The 15,594-nt window shown below is 41.4% G+C and overlaps 1 protein-coding gene across 5 annotated transcripts in view; it reads right to left on the bottom strand.

Annotated features, from left to right (window-relative positions):
• osbpl1a (oxysterol binding protein-like 1A) overlaps positions 1–15,594 on the bottom strand; it is a 37,520-nt gene that overhangs the window by 18,751 nt on the left and 3,175 nt on the right. For 2 of the 5 annotated variants that reach the window (XM_083767976.1, XM_083767980.1), the window contains exons 3-15: positions 13,928–14,013; positions 13,736–13,810; positions 13,445–13,556; positions 12,978–13,063; positions 12,707–12,851; positions 9,052–9,119; positions 8,091–8,135; positions 7,905–7,978; positions 5,880–5,943; positions 5,513–5,614; positions 4,767–4,889; positions 2,941–3,022; positions 2,055–2,161 (exon numbers count right to left, since the gene is read on the bottom strand). In XM_083767976.1, coding sequence (XP_083624102.1) covers positions 2,055–2,161; positions 2,941–3,022; positions 4,767–4,889; positions 5,513–5,614; positions 5,880–5,943; positions 7,905–7,978; positions 8,091–8,135; positions 9,052–9,119; positions 12,707–12,851; positions 12,978–13,063; positions 13,445–13,556; positions 13,736–13,810; positions 13,928–14,013 — 1,169 coding nt within the window. Of the gene's footprint in view, positions 1–2,054; positions 2,162–2,940; positions 3,023–4,766; positions 4,937–5,512; positions 5,615–5,879; positions 5,944–7,904; positions 7,979–8,090; positions 8,136–9,051; positions 9,120–12,706; positions 12,852–12,977; positions 13,064–13,444; positions 13,557–13,735; positions 13,811–13,927; positions 14,014–15,594 lie in introns of those variants that run through there. The other 3 variants (XM_083767977.1, XM_083767978.1, XM_083767979.1) reach the window with 3 other exon arrangements.

Raw genomic sequence — 15,594 nt, 5'->3', positions numbered from 1 at the left:
ACACAAAAACAATAAGTGACCAAAGTCACTTTGTGACTTCTTGGTCCCTTAATTAAACCACAGAGGTGGGCAGACTGGCCAGTTTTTCAACTGGCCAGTTTTTCAACTTGCCAGCCAAATGGGTTATACTGTAAGTATACAAGTGATATGACTTTATTCTGCATTTATTTACAACGAAATTCTCATGCCAAAAATTCTGAATGGCTGATTTGACCCTTGACCCCCAACATGTAGTTACTGCACTCTGCCTTTGTTTTGAGTTAGGTTTTGTAGTTACTGCAATTTTAATCTTTTTCTCTAAAACAAAACAAATTTAAACTCTGTTACAAGCTAAAGCAGACATAAAGGAGTTCATTTTAAGTCATAACTTAATTTCGACCAAAAATGTAGTTACTGCACTCTGGCTTTGTAGTGCAGTACAGTGGAAACCTTTAACGAATGTGGATATATTCTTTTTATATACAGTTTTTTCCCATTGAAATAGAAGAGCACAGCAGTGTTTTGGCTGTGCAATACTTTCACACAACAAACTACATTAGGGCTTGCCTTACAGTATGTGGTTAAAGGTGGTATAGTATTTATTTTAGGGCCGGGACTTTAATGCGTTAATCAAGATTAATTAACTACAGAAAAATGTATCGCGATTAACTACAGATAAATTAATCGCACCTTTTTGTTTCCCCCAATAAAGTTGTTTTTATTTGTTTTCTCATGCCCAGCCATGTAAAGCACATTTGAGTATTCATATACACACTAAAGACACTTTATATAGGCACTTGCTGCCTATATATCACTGTTGGGATAAAACGCATTTTTCTATGGAGTTGTGTGCACTGGAAATAATAAAAACTCCCGTCATTCTGTGTTGCCTATAGAACTGGAGGTCTGAAAAAAACAGTAACATTATGAAGTACATTTTTGTGATGTCACTGAGATGTACTTTATAATGTTACTGTTTTTTTATTCAGACCTCCAGTTCTAGGCAACACAGAATGGGGGGGGCTTTCTTATTATATCCACACAACAACTCTAAGGTATATTAATGACAGTAAAATGTTGAAAATTAGTGGAATCCCGTAGTCACTATTCACTGGGATACCAAAAACATTTGAAAAAAAGGTTTCTCACTGTTCTCGGGTTAAATATTGATATGCGATTAAAATGCGATTAATCAAGATTAATTAACTACAAAGCCTCTGATTAATTAGATTAATTTTCTTAATCGAGTCGCAGCTCTAATTTATTTGTTAACCGTTGTGTAAAATTTGTCTAAATTCCAGGTGTCTCCCCATCTCTATAGTTAACAGAAAATAAATTTTCGGGTCAGGATACCAATTTGATCCAATCTGGCAAGTTAAAATGAAAAATAAATAGCAGATAAGATTAGCAGACACTGGGGTTCTTTCTCCTTATTGGATAGAATTGCTATCCTGACTGGAGATCTATTTACTAAAGAGCTGGAGACACAGGAGACCCCTGTTACTGAACAAACACTCTATAGCAAAGAAGATTACACTCAGATTTAAAACTTTTTAACAAAAACACATCATCCCTCCTTTGGTGAGAGGGAAATAGCAAGAGTTGCAATCTCCGGTTTACTTTCCGTATCTGCGTGAAGTGGGCGGACACATTATTAAGAGAAGAATGAACGTGAACACAGCTTCTGATCCATTCTTTAGCTCCATAATTGATCACTGAACTAAATATTGGACACAATCATCACAAGTCACACAATATTTCCAAGATGTTCATACTAAAATGGCCTTTTTTAGCGAGACAAATCAGGAGAAAATAAACGTTCTCTATCCCAGCAACAAGATGAGATTATATATGTGAATATTATAACGTGAAATAAATCATGAATGAACATATTAAAAGTGAAATAAAATGTGTGTTCCAATGCTTAATAATATTTGTCCATAACTGTCTTAAGACTCTTGACTGATGTGGGCTGATTTGGGAATCATGACATTTGCCATGTTATTTCTCCTATCTCAGTGTGTGCACTGTAAACGGAGTAGACGGATAGCAGTAACGGGAGACTTGACACCTACCCCATCCTGCTTGTTGAAGAGGCTGAGACAGACGTTCAGATTGTAGCAGGTCTCGCTCGACAGCACGCACACCTCACGCATTTTCTGCAGCAGGGCGGGCGGGAACCCTGAGGGGACAAAAAGGCAGTAGAGTCTAAACAACTAGGTGCCGTAGTAATGGCAGAAATGCATCGAGGTGAAAGCGAAGTCAAATATCAACAGCCATTTCTATTTAACCACTTGAATCCTATATACTTAGTTGACCGGGGACCACCAGGGTTCTATAGCCTACTAGGCCCTTCCCTTTTTCTCCTCTCCAATATTTTCCCTGGAAATAGCTGAACTACAAGATCACGTGTATTATGTTATACGTATGCACCATTGTTGTTTCACTCTCCTGTAATGTCTGTGCTAACCCGGGGTTCTTTTAAAAAAACAAAATAAAAAGTTGGTCACAAAAAAAAAAAAGATCACGTGTCGCAACACTACGAGTTGTCAGTTTATAGACCTGCTATTTTCACCCAATGTTGATCCCAGAATATGGACGTTAGTGATGTTTATCGATACATATAGAAGTGCAGGAGAAAGAGAGAAAATGGTTACCACAGGCTTTACGTTGAGAGCCCTAAACCCTTTTGCATGGGACAACAATCAGCGTACTCACTCTTTGTTTATGACACAACACATGTTGCATATTTCATATCAAAGCAGCACATTGCAAACCTTTGTGTATTTGGTGGCCATATGTGTGTGTAGCGTTAAATAAATGTGGCATGATGACACTGACCACTGATCAAGATGTCTAAATAAATATTTCACTAGTCACCATCTTATGAAGCATTTTATTTATTGTTTTCCCAAAGATAAAGAAAAAAACATTAAGAAAAAAGAAGGAAATATATTTTACGTTCTGCAAGTCCGTCTTCTTTCACCATGGAGAAGAAACTGGTCAGCTCTTTCTCCAGAGTGTTGTGGCTGGCCTCAGCGGTCTGGTAACAAAGAGAAACAGCACTACGTTTACAAAAAGGAGATGCACTCCGTGGTGTCTCCTTCGGCAAAGCGTATATCTAATGTGTGGCCGAGCATAGACATGGTAACCTACTGCCTCTGATTGGCCTACAGACACTGCCCTCCGAGATGCGAGGTTACTCCGTTGTGGGAAAATAATACAAGAGAATGACAGCTTGGCACGCGCGACAGATTGCAACCTTGTAACTAACTTTTACGTTTTATTTTTGTAGAAGAGGCAAACTAATATTGTTTATGCCGTTTGCTTTGATTGAACACACGTGTACGATGTACTATGATTTGGTTTGGGTGTGTACTTCTAAATAAAGTGTTAGTGATGATTATCGTGTATTAATCCATTCATAGTAAACTAATACTATTATACTAAAACGGATAAAGGTGAAGGGAAAAGAGACCCTTTTACAGTACAATAATGTTTCAGGTTTACACATGCAAATACATTACACAATAATCAACACAAGACCTTTATTTAGAACACACCCAAATCAAATCACATTACGGCGTAAATGTTCAATCAATCATTCAATCAAAACAAACGGCATAAACAATATTAGTTGACTTCTTCTTCAAAATTAAAACGTACAAGTTACAGGCAGTTCTCTTGTATCATACTGATACCATGTACTTTTTTCCATATTTTCCACCACCTCGCAGCAGAGATCAGACTATCCAGTCAAGACGGGCCGTGTTGGCAGGCGGGGCGGTAACTGTTTAAGTGCCAAAACCGTAATCCCGTCTTCTAGACGTCTTTGCAATGGGTGCCAATCCCGACAAGACGTAATTAAAAAAAAAAAAAAAGAAACGCCCTCTCTTTTTTTATAATGGGAGAATTGGCACTCAGAGCCTAAACTGGTGACCACCAGGTGGCACTGAAGGAGTAGATGGGGTACAGTGATTTCTCCAGTTTTCCATGTGTTTAAGAGGTGACAGTACTTCATTATACCCCTTGGTGTGGTTGTTATATGCAATGATGTCTTCCCTTTGTATTTAGGGTTTCTTCCTGGAGGCTGAAACCTTGACAGTCAAACGTGCCAATGAAAAAAACAGTGATATGGTGACATCACAATATCACCGCTCCCCTAACCCCTCCCCCTTTATCATATATTCTGGGGTATAGAATGGATATAATATTATTTATTGGTATCACAATTTGGAGCCGACTGATTTTCTTGCGGCATGAAGACCCATTGAAAGTTAGACAACACACTCCATATTTGGGCCTAGCTGCATTGGGAACTCCTTATATGGTTATGGCCGAGCCATAGTGACATAACTACGTGGTCTCCCTTGGACCCCGCCTGCCGACCGGTCCTCCCTTAACCAGTTTTAATATATAAGATTTAGTTTTTATATTATCATTAAAATCGTAGTGTTTCACCAATTATTTGGGGGCTCACTTGCAATACCCTCATGGCCCACAGGTTGGGAATTGCTTAAGTGTTCTAGCTCAGTGGTTCCAAAACTGTGGTGCGTGCACTTCTTGTGGTGCGCAAACGCTCTCTAAGAGGTGCGTGACATGAAAAGGGTAATGGTGGTGCAAAACAAACACTTTTGTAAGAAGATAGAGCAGCTGCGGGAGTATACAGCAGTCTCTCATTTTCGGCCAAATTAAATGAGGGGGGTGGGGGTGGCAGCTAGGTCAGGAGGTAACAGGGGGGGCACGGCCAAAAAGGTTTGGGGACCGCTGTTCTAGCTTAAGGCCACCTGCAGTGAGTCTGTGAGGCCGCTCAGTGACATCACTTCGTCCTCGTCCTCCTCGCTGCCCTGTTCCTGGGAGCAGTAGTGTGTGCTGTAAGCAGAGTGCTCCTCCAGAGCCTCCAACCACGCCTAGGAGACATTGAGCTGTTTCCATTAACGTGTCAACTACTGTAGGGCTGAAGAAAGACAAGATAAAAGAGACACACACATCCAGGACCTACTAGGCTAGGTGCTGGATCAAAAGCGCAACATGTAGTGAAAAATTATAAAATCTGCACACAAATACAGTTCTCCCGTTTGCAAAATGTATTATGTAACGTTTAGAGCCCTACAGCTCAAAACGCCTTAATAAGAACAAATAAGAGAAAAACAAGAATGATGAGTTATAACTGTCAGGTGCAGAAAGCTCTGGTTTATGAACATCTACTGTACAGTTTAATCCGTTTGTGTGCCACAGCCTCTGCATCAGCTCACGTTGTGGCGTTCAGAGTATGGTTTTATGCCCGCGCCGTTCAGACTATGGGTTTTATGGGTAAGTCTCCTATTGGCTTAGAGGCAGCCTAGAGACAAAGCAGCCAATCAAGAAAAAGTGTCCACTACAGTCTCTACTAGAGGTAGTAGTGAATGTAGGCCAGGTGCTTTTAAAGCAACTGGCAAAAATATATTTTTCAACAGGCCTAGTGTCAAGTCAACAAACAAAACTCCACATGTTGTGAACACCCATTGATCCATGAGAGAAAAAAACATCTTACTTTTCTTGTAGCCTCTGGGTCATTTTTAGGTGAAACTTTGAATTGATGTAAGCTGTCATCAAAGCACTTGATGGTAAAAAAGCAAGGATCTTTTGCTTTGATCTGAAACATGGAATTGAAGATAAAGTATAATTATCTGATTTGAATGATGCAAATCTGCAATGACAGGTATTGTAATAACCAATATTACTCAAAATAATATACAATATTTACATGACTTGTACAATAATTATACATGAGCATATCCGGTGTCATGCAATAATTAATTCCCAATCGTTTAAGACATTTGTCGACAACAGCGACATGCTCAAGTAAGGGAAAGTGGTTAAGTGTCACAAGGGACTACCAACTTGATAACTTGACTCACCAGACAGTTGGCCTGTGTTAGAGACTTACAACCTTGCCTTCTGGTAATGTCTGCTGCATCTAACCTTCAATAAGACACAGTGAGACAGAAGCAGACAGAGAGAGAGGGGAATAAAGAAGGAGAGAGATAGAGAGAGAAAGGGAAGATCTTTAGTTAGACATTTCTAAAAGTATAAAATGTATGTGAAAACAATAAGTGGAGGTACTAAGTTAGCCTACCTACAAGAAATGTAGCATTCATCTGTTGAGAAGTACGGCAGAATGACGAGAGAGAGATCATTTCTCCCACATTTGACATATAGTTACAGATTCTGTATTTGTGATAAAGGTGGTTCCCAGTCGATAGACTAGAACAGTGGTTCCCAAACTTCTCAGGTCGAGACCCAAAAGAGAGATTAGATGTTTGTCGAAAGTAGTGAAAATAGCCGATCTACAAGCGCACAAGTGGCACGTAGATCGGCAATTTTCACTAATTATTAGATTTGTTTGTTTTTGTTTCTTTGTTTTAACATATACAATTATTTTTATTATATTATTATGTATAAAATAAATCTTTTGAAATATATATATATATAATGTTTGTATAAGAAAATAGGATTTTTACTCGAGTCGCGCCCCATAGAAATTGTTTGTGGGTCGCGGACTAGAGGGTACATACTGTTTAGACTAGTACCAGGACTAGAGGGTACATACTGTTTAGACTAGTACCAGGACTAGAGGGTACATACTGTTTAGACTAGTACCAGGACTAGAGGGTACATACTGTTTAGAGTACCAGGACTAGAGGGTACATACTGTTTAGAGTACCAGGACTAGAGGGTACATACTGTTTAGACTAGTACCAGGAGTAGAGGGTACATACTGTTTAGAGTACCAGGACTAGAGGGTACATACTGTTTAGAGTACCAGGACTAGAGGGTACATACTGTTTAGAGTACCAGGACTAGAGGGTACATACTGTTTAGAGTACCAGGACTAGAGGGTACATACTGTTTAGACTAGTACCAGGAGTAGAGGGTACATACTGTTTAGAGTACCAGGACTAGAGGGTACATACTGTTTAGAGTACCAGGACTAGAGGGTACATACTGTTTAGAGTACCAGGACTAGAGGGTACATACTGTTTAGAGTACCAGGACTAGAGGGTACATACTGTTTAGAGTACCAGGACTAGAGGGTACATACTGTTTAGAGTACCAGGACTAGAGGGTACATACTGTTTAGAGTACCAGGACTAGAGGGTACATACTGTTTAGAGTACCAGGACTAGAGGGTACATACTGTTTAGAGTACCAGGACTAGAGGGTACATACTGTTTAGAGTACCAGGACTAGAGGGTACATACTGTTTAGAGTACCAGGACTAGAGGGTACATACTGTTTAGAGTACCAGGACTAGAGGGTACATACTGTTTAGACTAGTACCAGGACTAGAGGGTACATACTGTTTAGAGTACCAGGACTAGAGGGTACATACTGTTTAGAGTACCAGGACTAGAGGGTACATACTGTTTAGAGTACCAGGACTAGAGGGTACATACTGTTTAGAGTACCAGGACTAGAGGGTACATACTGTTTAGAGTACCAGGACTAGAGGGTACATACTGTTTAGACTAGTACCAGGACTAGAGGGTACATACTGTTTAGAGTACCAGGACTAGAGGGTACATACTGTTTAGACTAGTACCAGGACTAGAGGGTACATACTGTTTAGAGTACCAGGACTAGAGGGTACATACTGTTTAGAGTACCAGGACTAGAGGGTACATACTGTTTAGAGTACCAGGACTAGAGGGTACATACTGTTTAGAGTACCAGGACTAGAGGGTACATACTGTTTAGAGTACCAGGACTAGAGGGTACATACTGTTTAGAGTACCAGGACTAGAGGGTACATACTGTTTAGAGTACCAGGACTAGAGGGTACATACTGTTTAGAGTACCAGGACTAGAGGGTACATACTGTTTAGAGTACCAGGACTAGAGGGTACATACTGTTTAGAGTACCAGGACTAGAGGGTACATACTGTTTAGAGTACCAGGACAAGACCCCGTCCTGGAGGACCACCCAGTACGACCGCCAGCTGAAAAACCTGGAACTCTGTGGGATGAAACTACATTAGATCTGCATTCATTCTGGGTCCAGCATGAGGTTTCTGTCCTTTGTCAATCAGTAAATATGAACAATTCAATACGCCAGTGTTGTACTGCACCTTCCACAGCAGCCCTTCAAAGGTCTTGACATGACGTGTCATACCCTGCAGAAGTAAGAAACATACAAAATCATTTGCGTGTCGATGATGATGCACATCATCTATTTTTCCACGTAAATTGGCGTAATTGTCCTAGTGAGGTCTTCTGTAGAAAGGTTTATTTATTTGAAAGGATCCCCATTAGCTGATGCCATGGCAGTCAGCTAGTCTTCCTGGGGTCCACACACAACATATTACAAAACACATTAAAAAAGAAAGAAAACTAAAAAATTAATTGCATTAATTCAGTTCATCAATATCAGTATAAAACACAATTAAATAACATACATCAATTCTCAATTACGTATAAAACAGAATAAAACAAACACTATATAGAATAACTTAACCTAAAGTTGTTCTTTCAACTGGTCATTCAAGTAAATAACTCTTCACCTTTTTCTTAAAGGCTGATTTATTACAGCGATATGCCGATTAACAGCATGCCTTGTATTGTGGGTGTGTATATCTTGACAATAATCTATTTCTTCAAACAAAAACAAACAAAGGCAGAAAAATGTGGCCAAACTTGAGGAAATTCTTTGCTCAATAGTGAGAGGCTGGAGTGCATATTTACAATACAAGTTCTTCAGCCAAGAACAAGTCTGGCTGCCCTATTTTGTGCAACCTGTAATTTAACTAGATTCATTTTAGACGTAGATGACCATACAGTTGAACAATAATCCAAGTGACACAAAACTAATGATTTACAAACTTGACCCATGATGTCAGAATGAACATAAGATTGACACTTTCTTGTGACTGCAATACCCATTTTGCTGACTATTGTATTTACATGCTCAGTCCACAATAGTTGACTGTCAAGGACTTGTGGTAGGACTGTCAAAGGTGACTTGTGGTAGACGCTTAATAAAGTGTTGTATACTCTGATTGGATGGGGGAAGACCACTGACAGGGTACTCACTCGATGGATGTTGCCTTCCAAGACTTGCGTCATCACTGTGTCATTGGCCAGATCAAATACCGTCTGACCTGGGATAGACACAAATATCAGATTTTAGTACAAGTTGCAGCCTACATTGCCTGTCAAGTCTCTGCTGTTTTTTAACAGTACTTTTGCCTGGAAATTCTTCAAAATAAAGGCGCTAGAGTGCCAGCAGATATGGCAGATTTACTCTGAAAAGCGCTGCCTTCCGTTCCCCCCCAAAACCGGGAGGCATAATCTTCCGTTCTTACCTCACGCTGATTCATCTAAAGTCTCTCTAGAGCAGTCTCTCTTTGACGATGGAGAGGGCCATTATATTTCCATACTCACTCCAGAGGGGTGAGTATGGAGTCACTGATGTGACACAATTTTAGCTGCGACCACGCTAGCATAAGCCACTGTTGGTCAGTCCCAAATATTCAAATGCAAACTAGTTGAGTCACAGACTAAGGTTCTGTGACCATCCTCTGGCAAGGATGGTTTGATGATTGATCTGACCTCTATGGACCCTTTATAAAAGATTTAGCTCCCAGGTCCCTCGCAAAAATCCCGGCATTTTTCGCTAGAGGGCCAAATTCAAAATGGCGTCCGGCGCCATAGCCAAAAATGAACTTTTGATCTAGACACTTTTCCATACAAGTCAAGCATGAGGATTCCAAATTTGACACAATTTTAATCATAAGACCTCGTTTTGGCCCCGGAATTCAAGATGGCCGCCATCCAGTGGAGTGAAAACATTACTTTTGAATAGGAAAGCAATTTATTTGGGGGTTGTAATTTTTACAGACACATAATACATGTGTCAGATAGCATTCTGTCACTGGTTTCTGAATCATCAGATTCAGGTGACTCCACCCTCCTCCTCTGTGCATCCTCCTCCTCCTCCTCATCCTCATCCTCCACCTCCTCACTCGTCATCTTCAACTGGTAGGTGTGTTGGGAGAGCAGGCCGCAGGTGGCAGACAGGACGACAGCGACCACCCACCAACTCTCAATCTGTCCGAGTGGTGCTTCAGTGTGGGGTGGAGCACTAGATACACCAAGTAGTTGGTGTGGAGGCAGTGTTGGTGTAGGCTATCTCTGCATCTGGAGTGAGACAGATTATTATTTTTTCTTCATTCTATACTAATTGGCAGCACAGGCTTCTTGTCTCCATAGATTACCTGTCCCTTATATGCAAAGAACTATTGTTCTACCTCCTTCTCAAGGTCAAGGCTATCTCCACACCGTGAGAGCTGCTGCTGTGCCACAGAGATTTTTACCACCTTGTCATACACTGATGATTTTCCTTTGCCATAGAAGCCTGAGTTGGCATCACAGCCTGCATAAACGGTGAAGAGGATGGTGTCAGCGTCAGACTGCTCAATGCTGTAGTCTTCCATCGGTTGTTGTGTTGACAAGTTGATGCAATGTGGGCCAACAGCATAGAGTTGACAATCGCTGCATTCACATTAATTCACATTCATTTTTGCAACCACTCATTGTTACTGACACTACACAGTAGTGTTTTGAATGCTTTGGCAGAGGGGAAGGTGTCATTCAATTTCATGTACGTGTTGTTAACATGTGCCTTACACTTACACACAGGTCTCGCTCATCATCTTTAGTTGAGTATGCTGCATTGTATGGGTCATTCAAACATGATACGGTGAGCATCACAAGGATGATGGATTACACCTTGTGGACATAGTCCAACCACTTGTATGGGTTGCCTTCTTGATCTTGATCTTCCGCTGATGGAGTTGCCATCCTCCAGATCATGCCCATCCTGGGCACTTTCCGTGTGCTTCCTCTTGGCTTCTTTTCGGGTGGCAAGAGTGTTGTGTTCCGCTCTTATGCGGGCCAAATTGTTAACATTTCTGGAGTGCACCAGCAGCTACTTTTCATTTTAGAGGATGGAGAGCCAGCCTGACATAATTTTGCTGCCCTTCATTGTACATTCAATCTACATGTCCTAGGCCATATTTGAATAATGGTTACCTGTGATGGACTGAGTGAAATTAGTACGAAGGAAGTACCTGTTCAGCAGGAAGAGCTGTCAACATCATCAGAAGTCAGGCAGACACCTCCCATACTTATTGTTGTTGTATGTTACCATCCATGGCTGCATAGCACGCAGAGAGCTGACATACTCTTCCCAGTTGCAGATTTGGACTGCATGCACATTCTGCATTAGCTGTCATGAACAGGAAGTCCCTCCAGTAGTCTGCCATCTCACTGACCTAATTATCTCATGAGTCATAAGTGCCTCATACAGTACATCAGCCTCAAGCAACGCAGCCCCTCTTATAATTCTTGCCTTTCAGCGCACAATCAACAGATCCCTCAGCAATGACTCCTCCCGCTACAAGGATATCTCCTAGCTCACTCCCCTTGTCAGAAGCAGTGAGTGCATTCTACGGCAATAAGACGCGCCGCTGCCGGGGGGAGGGCTGACAGCTGCCGGGGGTAGGTGGATGGATTATGACAGCTCCGTTCTGCTGCACTGTCGGTACATTCGGCAGCCGTGCTCCAGGCGCCGCAACTGCCGGTAAACTGCTGGTAACAGCCGTGGCATCTGCCGGGGAAACTGGGATTGTCGGACTGATGCCGCAGAGAAACACTGTCGCCTGCCGTGGGTGTTCCGCGGCTGATGCCATGTGTCATGCTTGTGGTTAGGGTTAGATTTAGGGTTTGGGGTAGAGTGTCGGACTGATGCCGCCAAGAAACACTACTGTACCTCCTGCCGCGGGTGTTCCACGGCTAATGCCGCTGCCAGAAAATGCACTCGCTCTCTCCCCCTTGTAGCGCTTGTTGATGGCACTCATCATCACACACTGTGTATGGAAAGGACCAAGAAAGGACAAGATATCATGGTACTTGTCTGGGTTCTCTGCCTTGATCAGAGTGATGAGGACACAGGATGATCTCCCAGTAAAAACGCAAAGAGCATGCGTTTTGTGATACATGCAACAGGGCCAGTTGAAGAGGACGAGGAAGTTGAGAGTGAGGAGGAGGATGAGGAGGTGGAGGAGGAGGATGATGCACAGAGGAGGGTGGAGTCATCTGAATCTGATGATTCAGAAACCAGTGACACAGAATGCTCTGACACATGTGTTTTGTGTCTGTAAGAATTACAGCCTAGATTGCTTTCCTATTCAAAAGTAATGTTTTCACTGTACTGGATGGCGGCCATCTTGAATTTCGGGCCAAAAAGAGGTCTTATGATTAAAATTGTGTCAGATTTGGAATCCTCATGCTTGACTTGTATGGAAAAGTGTCTTCATACATGATTCTAGTTCATTCTTGGCTATGGCGCCGGACGCCATTTTGAATTTGGCCCTCTAGCAAAAAATGCCGGGATTTTTGCGAGGGACCTGGGGGCTAAATATTTTATAAAGGGTCCATAGAGGTCAAATCAATCATCAAACCATCCTTGCCAGAGGATGGTCACAGAACCTTAGTCTGTGACTCAACTAAACTGAAAGCCTGGTTGCCGCTTATCACCAAGAGAACCTGTTATTTCTGTCGAGCAATAAGGTATAAATAAGTCCAGAGGAACCAGTGACAAATCCTTTCAACAACATGTATTTTCACAGTGCCACTAGAGTGGCCCTGGCGGATGAATATTAATGGTGTGATGCATCAACTGTACCATTCTTGTTCTTGATATTGGGGTTAGCTCCACACTTGAGCAGCTTCAGGGCACACTGATACTGGCTGCGGTAGGCTGCACAGTGGAGCGGGGTGTTCCCCAACAGATCAGTGCAGTTGATGTCTGGTGGTTTCTTCCTGCTGAGCTAGAAATGATAGACAAGAAATTAAGTAAATAACCCCACACACACACACACACACACACACACACACACACACACACACACACACACACACACACACACACACACACACGTGGCTGTGACACTAACCAGCTGTGTTAGAGTAGAGAGGTCACCCTCCCTGGCTGCTTCCAGGAGTTGCTCCTCCAGTTTCCTTTCCTCTGTTCTCTCGGCCGCTGTCATGAGCAAGATGAAGCGTGTTATTAATTAAAATAATCTACCGGTAATTAAAATGCTTACATAGTGATTCGTGAGGAATAATACATTATCCGATGTGACCTCACACTGATTAAGCATTATAAACAGATTTAGTTATGGAGTTTGAATGTACAGTGTACACTGCTCTACAATTTCACTTTCACGATAACACCTTATGCCCGATTCATTTCATTCTTTGTTGTGCAGTGTCATGCACTAAAAATAGCCGCTCAAAAGGCATTGCATCGAGATACGTTGTCAACTTGTAAATCAGCAAATCCTTTCCGATGCTCGATACATTGATCGGTGTGCAAATAAGTATATTTCAGGCATTAGAATGCAACCTTTGTCTCTCTCACCTTCCAACATGCTCCTGATCTCCGCATTGTGAGTGACATCTTTGGGTATCTGTGCTGTCCCATTGATGACAGTAGCACATGCATCATATCGTAGCAGCAGCATGACAACCTCCTGATCAATGGTGTACATGATTGGGCCATTGACGTGATCCGAGTGAGTGATTGGTTAAATGAGGGGATGAATAAGTGCATGCACAAAATCATACCGTATTAATCACACAAGAGATGCATAAATTTAAGTTGTCCAACTCGAATTAGACTGTAGCAGTCCATGACAATAAAACAAATTACCTTTCTCCCTGTGAAGGCAGCTTTATGCAGTGGTGTATCTCCCACGTTATTGGGTAAATTGACCACTGCTCCCGCCTGTGTACAGAACACACAGAGACTCACAGATAACACACATTACCCATGCAATTCCTTCAAAACATTCTATTCAAACATCTTCAAATGTGTATTGTATTCATGTAAAAGTGCCTGTACCTTCAGTAACTCCTCTACAACATCTTTGTGTCCAAAGTAACAGGCAAGGTGAAGCGGGGTCCATCCCAGGTTGGACTTACTCTTGCCTGAACAAATGATACACAGTACACACTTACCTACTTATACCCTATAGTTTGTTGTGCAGTGAATAGTAAAAGCTCACAACACGTCGCAATGCACAGTGTTGTGAGCAAAGTGTACAATCTGCATGATTGTAGGTGGGAAAACAGAAAGAGCACCCCTCACTTCACACGGGTGTGATTTTTTTCAACAAAAATGAACAATTGACTAAATTAAAAGTAATTGGACCCATCCATTTTTTCTCCATTTACAGTGCCCATGTTGTTGATTTTTATATAGGCAAGGCCATGTCTAGTATATTGAAATTGTATGAATGCTTTGATTATTGATTTCATTTTCCTGCATGTCTCTGAATCTTAATGGTCTTGCACCAACATAGAAAATGTGCATCTTTAACTCCAGTGTGAAACAGGTGATGTTGTATGGGGCGGAGACTTGGAGAACAACAAACTCACAACACACAGGCTGCAAACATTCACCAACACATGCCTCAGGAGAATTCTACACATCTGGTGGAGGGACAAAGTTAGCAATGTGGACAAGTTGGATTGGCCATACACTCAGAAAACACCAACATAGATCTCTGATTTAATCTCCCCGCAATAACCCCAGTCCCCAGGCCACTGTGATCCTCCACTCAGATGCTCAGATGTCCCAAACGTCCACACCAAAAAACAAAGGGGTGACTGAGCCTTCTCTATGATCCGAAACTATGCAACAGCCTCCCAGCATTCTCTGTGAATTGTCCAAATTTTCAAACAGCCTCAGTCCCACTTCTAATCAGATCTGCCCCTTTCCTTGACACTTTTAAATCTAGACTAAAAACATACCTCTTCTCCCTCCATCGGACCCATGTCCCACGTCTTTACCTTAATTCGATCTTTTGTAAAGTATTGCTTTAATTTCCTATGTTAGGTCACATTCCCACATAATACTTTGGTAGACTCGATGTGAATGGGCGGAGAAGTTGGGATTCTTGCATATTTAATTTGCTGCGGTTTGCCTTCACACTGTGCTGTATAATTGCAGGATTCTGCAGGATTCGTTTTAAAGCTTTCTGGTGTGAAGGTGACCTTAATGTTGTTTACTGTCTATTATTACACTTTTCTATGCCATTTTATTATATTGTACAGCACTTTGGTCAACTGTGGTTGTTTTTAAATGTGCTTTATAAATACATTTGACTTAATGAAATAAGCATTTGTGTTTTATCTTTCTGACAGTCAAGAACAAATGAATGTCAATGCTTTTGTGTCATTACAAACATCAATCAATCAATCAATCATGGACTATGAATTAAATACTCTCAGGACACCAATGGAAACCAACCATAGTGCTTTCTTCAATCCTTTTAGCATTGTATTTGCATTACACTGTACTCTTTTTTTTGCAAACTGTTATTAATAAAGTATTCAATCAATCAATAATGGACTATGTGCAATATGACTTCAAGTCAAGAATCACTATACCGGTAATTGTTAACCATTATGGTTCTATATTTCTTTTTAGTTGGCCAGCACTACACTCTCCTTGTTTTAACTTTTAAGGAATGGCTTAATGAGATTAAGATGAAAGAGGCACACAAT

The sequence above is a fragment of the Protomyctophum parallelum genome, assembly GCF_964188405.1.
Source record: "Protomyctophum parallelum genome assembly, chromosome: 6".
Taxonomy (NCBI): Eukaryota; Metazoa; Chordata; class Actinopteri; order Myctophiformes; family Myctophidae; genus Protomyctophum; species Protomyctophum parallelum.
This window is presented reverse-complemented; position numbering and strand designations above follow the sequence as displayed.